Raw genomic sequence first — 5,647 nt, forward strand, 5'->3', positions numbered from 1 at the left:
GGTCTAAGATTATCTTCTGTGTCTGTGTTAATTGGTTTCCCTTTTCTTTGTTGAAGAGGGTCTGTGCAATCCTTCTGCCTAGTCCGCCATCTTGCCCCACCTGCACTTTAATGACTTTTTTGTACCTTCTTTGTAACAATATATCAAAGTTGTTCTTCATTTCAGATTCTTTGTTTAACTGGGATCATCCTTATTTGCAAGGCTGACTTTTTATACTTTAGATATATCAATTATCATCCGTTTCATTAGTTGATGAAATAGACTCAGCTCTCTACATCACTCTGTTGTATTTGTAGCTTTTACTGCTATTTTAACGTAATTCATTTATTTTGTTATGTTGCTCCAGTTACCCTCATTCTACCTCCAGTTTGGAAGTTCCATGTACATGTGACTTTGACTACCTTCGTCAATACTCAGTGTCCAGTTCCTAATAAATTTCTTGTATAAAATAGGTTCTTAAGACATAACTTTAATGAATTAATGTATTTATGAATGAATAAGTGAACAACCAACAAAATACATTAAGGTATGTGTTCTAAACATAGCTATATGTCTCTTGATGAGTAACAAGAAAAACATTTGGTAGTTCTTTATTTAATTGGGAAATAAGAACTTGAAAAACTGGAAAAAAAGGTCAATTTGTTTGGAAATCCACTTTAAAATAATCAAACAAAATATGTCCTTGCTGTATATAATGTTTCCTTTAGCTTCGGTATTCTAGTAGTATGGATATAAAACATATGTAGTGTTGTAACTATTGAGTTTGAAGATAATTCTAATTTATTACACTATTCATTACTCTTTTGTGTACTTCCTATTGTTGAATTTAGTGGTTCAATTTACCAGTATTTCAAAGTAACTATTTTATCTTTCACTTTAAGGGTTCAACTCATAATGCCAAGGCCTAATTCATATTATGTGAATGTTGATTCGAGGTAGAGATGGAACGTGGTATGAAAATGTGTGGTGGAAGGTGGAAAAAGCTTGGAAGCAACCAGCTTTGGATAGCAATTCTCATGCTAGTACTCCAGTATTACCTTAGCAAATTCTTTATTGTCCCTTAATCTGTTTCCTCATCTACAGAACAGCATAACATTTATATACAGGACTGTGGTTAGAGCTCAGTGAATTAATAGATATCAAATGTGTGACCTGATATGTGGCACCACTGGGTGCTGGACAATATTGGGTTCACTGACTTTCCTTTGCCTTTCATCAGATGCAAAAGGAGGTAATGGAATTTCCATATTTTAAAAAATTGTTACTGAGTAATAGGAGGGCATGAAGTACATTATATTTAATATTATTTCTGTAAACAGACTATTGCAAATTACACAGTACATCAACCAAAATAAAATTAATTTGTTTAATATTTCCCATGCACCAATACTGTCCTCAGTACCGGTACTCTATTACTGTATTTTTACATAGATCGCAAGCCCACCTTCTACATACATTTGCTGTCTGTTCCCATGACAGTTTCCTTTTTCTTATCTCCATCTTCCAACTGGGAGGGACTCTGGTTTTCAGATTTGACACCCTTTCTCCTTAGAAGAAGAAGAAGAAAAAGACAAGGAAGCCACCATGTTTGTGAGAGAGCTCTTTTTGAGAGTCGTGTTACATGGTCAGTGGTTGTTGCTGTGCCTTTTGTTCTTGTTTTTGTTAAGAAATCATGATCATTTTAGGGCAAATCTAAAGGGCTCATGGAAAATATGTATTTTTCAACATGATTGTGTGTGGTAATACTGAAATACTGATTTCCCTACAATGAATTAATTAATGGGAAGAGTATAAAAGAACATTGTATTTGAATAAATGGTGTATACTGAATTGTTTTAAGAAGTGTGATGTTTTACTGATACTGATATGTTCTGATGACTCTTAAGCCTCTTTATAACTTTGATTTTGTTTAGTTATCTTACTTTTCATCCTTAGTCTTCTGTGACATTTATCAGGTTTTTCATACTTAAGTAAACTCTTTAAGATGATTTCTTTCAGTTTCCGATCCAGTAAGTATAGAATGATTTCAGGTCATGAAAACGTCTACTGAAATTTGAAGTAGCATGAAGTCTTTGTAGGTGATCTTAAGATAACATTGTTTTTGGCCTTATGATGGACCATATATGTATATCAGCTTTGAGACATAAGAATTACTTGAAATATATGTAGACTTTGATTGTATTTGATCTTTGATGAACTGTTAGAGTATAAGAGAAATAAATTTTCCTTCTTAAAAATATTTTATGAAAGTTATCTCTCCCTGTGGTACTTCCTGCTGGTCTAATATTATGTCACATTTAATTGGATTGAGACTCAGTCTGAATACTTCCTTCTCTTCCTGGCAGCATGGGGTAACCTTGGAAATGTTCTGAAGAGTCAGAGCAAAATTGCTGAAGCTGAAAGCGCCTATAGAAATGCTTTATACTACCGCAGCAACATGGCTGACATGCTTTATAATTTGTGAGTATGCATTGCTCTCTCTGGTTTGGTTGGTCTTTGAAACCTGCAGTGTGAGGGACTATTGATTTAAATACTGGAAATGGAGATGATGATAACTGTTTTTCTCTGATAGTCTTTTCATTAATCATGCTTCTGAGACTACATCTATCTGATGTGGATGATATTTGTGATTTCTTTATTTTGAGCCACATCATTAATATTTATGTGTATTGATCGATCATGTTTTAATTTTTTTTTTTTTCTTTGAAGTACTGTATCATAGCATGAAGCTCTGGTGGCATAGTGCCTAAGGCACTTGACTGCTAACAAGAAGGCTGGTGGTTCAAACCCACCAGCCACTCCTCGGAAGGCAGGTTGGGCAATCTACTTCTGTAGTGATACTGCCTTGGAAACCCAAGGAGGGATTGCTGTGGGTCAGATCTGACTCGATGGCAGTGCGTTTGGTTTTTGGTTTTGGTATGATAGCATAAAAATTAGTTTTAATTTACAAATTGATATTTTAAGTTTACTTCATAAATATCTAGATGGATTCATAAAATAAGCCTTAATTATATATGATGTTTTACATAGTGGTTGCCTTGATTATTAATGATAGAATGATTGATTGTATCAAAGTATATATTGATATGCACTGAACATGGAGAGTTAGAGGATAAGATCATGGTAGTTCTTTTTTTTTCCTCTCAAGCTGTACTGCTGTTTATAAGCAAAGTTGAGATAATGTAGAATATTTATGAATGTTTGGTTCAAAATTTCATGTGGGAAAAATTATTCCAGTCTTTGAATGGAAATGCCTTGGGGGTAACAATGAAATGTGAATGGAAAAATGAAAATTGAATTGAAATCCCTTCTGTGATAGTTTGGTTTGTGTGTCAACTTGGCTGGGCCTGATTGAGTGGCTGAGCAGCTGGTGGTAGTTAATCCCCATGAGGAGACTGGCAATAGCTCCATGGTGGTATCTACCACGAGCAGCTGGGTAGCTGCCTTTGGATGTGTGGTCTGCTTCCTATATATAATGAGAAGCCTTTGAGAATGGTCTCTAGCCTTTGGCACGCTTGGACCCTGCATGTAGCCACGTCGTTGCTCAGCAGCCCTGCTATGCTCTGCCAACCTTGGGACTTACAGTGGACTTAAGTTAATGGTCTGCTATGTGGTTTGGTAACATCGGGACTGTGCCTTTTACTTGTCAACCTTGGGGCTTCTCAGCCTCAGCAGCCAACCGCTGTCTGAGTAAAGAAACACCTCTAGCTCCAGTGGGCCGGGAACAGGAGGCAGAGCTAGACCCCAAGGTTGAGGGGCTTTTATCCAGCCCCTATTGCCTGGCACTTTGAACTTGGATTTAAGCCTCCAAATTTTAAGAATAAACTCCTGTTTGGTAAGGCCATCCCATTTGTGGTATATTCTTATCAGAGTGGCACTAGGTTACCAGAACACCTTCCTTGTCTATGATATTTAGGAAAATATTTTTTTTTTAAGAAATGCTACCCTACTCAAATTTACTTCAGCACAAACGAGAGTGGTTGATTCCCATAACTGAAAATTCTTGGGGTTGACTACCTGCAAACACAGTTAGATCCAGGAGCTAGATTAAGTTACAGGAATTTGTCTCCATCTTGTGTGTGGTATAAAGGGAGCTCTGGTGGTTAGTGCCTAAGATGTTTGACTGCTAATCAGAAGGCTGGCGGTTCAAACCCAGCAGCCATTTCTTGGAAGAAAGACTGAACAATCTACTTCCATAGAATTATTGCTTCAGAAACCCAAGGAGAGGTTGCTATGAGTCACTCGTTGCCAGTGAGTTTGATGAGTTTGTGTGAGCAAGGTACAGTGCTCCCCTGTTCACTAGTTGTTACCATGTAGGCACTCACCACCTGTCTCCTGGTGCATGTGATAGAGATTGAGAGTGTGTGCCCAGATCTCTTTTAGCAGTTCATAAAGAGCAGTTGAGGCTGAGTTGAGCTAGTATTGACTGCCATCTATCATTAATCTTTTGATACAGAAAAAAGTGGTGGCTTTCATTCAGTGGGTGGGGCTATACGAGGTGCATGTATGGTTGGGTTGTGTGGGAACAGTTGCTGTCTCCCACTCAGTTTGACAAAATAAAAAAAAAAAGAGAGAACAAAAAAACTCAAACCACATTAACAAACAGGAACAATCTCAAAAAAGAAAAGAAAATGAAATAAGTATGGGTAAAAATTTTCAAAATATATTAAAATGGATAGAAGAAAGAAAATGAGAAAAGAAGCAGGGGAAGCTACAGTATTTGGGGAGAGAGGAATGAGAGAAAATGGCAAAAGTCAAAGAATAGGGAGAAATGAAAAAGGGGAAAACAAGGAATGGGGAGAACCAAAAGATAGAAAAAAAGAAGGAAACTATGAAAAGGAAGGAGAAAAAAAGGAAAGAAAGGAAAAGAAAAAAAAAAGAGAGAGAGAGAGAGACCCAGGGATGGGAAAGGGGGAAAAAAGCAAGAAATGAGGAAGATAAAAATAATAATATAAAAACAGACAAGCAGGAGGGCTGAAGATGGTGGACTAGGCAGAAAGACTGCACAGACCCTCTTCAACAAAGAAAAGGGAAAACAGTTAACACAGACACAGAAGATAATCCTGGACCCCTGAGCCTTGAAGCGAAGGATATAGAAGTGGACTAAACCCCAACTAGCAGAAGAATTTGTGTGTAAATACCAAAAAAGGAGACATACGAAGGTGTGGTCTGGCAGTGATCCTGAGCAATCCTGATGGCACAGACAGCTTGGAGATTCCTGAGTGGTGGTAGGACCTAAGAATTAACCTAAAAATCAGTCCTGCTAGCCAGGGAATGCACGGAGGACTGTCCACGGTGGCTGGGGAATAAACAGAGAAGGTGAAGACAAAGGTGGGCTGAGCTGTGGACTTTTGCCGGTCCGGAGGACGCTGCCATTTTGAATGTTACAAGTAGCTTGACCATTTTGGATATTTAAAGAGACAGTGCTCTGCGAGATTCCAGGGGCTTAAGAAGAGGTTTGGCTTTCCAGTAACCCCAAGGACACTCTGGACCTGCAAGAGTGAAAAGGTCCACATTCCTCTTGTTACTCTTATAGCTCACACCCACTTGGTGAACGGAAGTGTGGCTATCCCACACTCCCACCCACTTTCTAAGCCCACAAGAACTCCATCACAGTCGGTGTGCTCAGGTGGAGCCTGGGTGCCCT

General features: G+C 38.1%; 1 protein-coding gene across 1 annotated transcript in view; it reads left to right on the top strand.

Annotated features, from left to right (window-relative positions):
* Positions 1-5,647, top strand: part of TMTC2 (transmembrane O-mannosyltransferase targeting cadherins 2) — a 661,377-nt gene that overhangs the window by 328,102 nt on the left and 327,628 nt on the right. The window contains exon 4 of the mRNA XM_007955475.2: positions 2,346-2,460. Coding sequence (XP_007953666.1) covers positions 2,346-2,460 — 115 coding nt within the window. The remainder of the gene's footprint in view (positions 1-2,345; positions 2,461-5,647) is intronic.

The sequence above is a fragment of the Orycteropus afer genome, unplaced genomic scaffold, assembly GCF_000298275.1.
Source record: "Orycteropus afer afer isolate SDZICR_OR568_19922 unplaced genomic scaffold, OryAfe1.0 scaffold00504, whole genome shotgun sequence".
NCBI lineage: Eukaryota > Metazoa > Chordata > Mammalia > Tubulidentata > Orycteropodidae > Orycteropus > Orycteropus afer.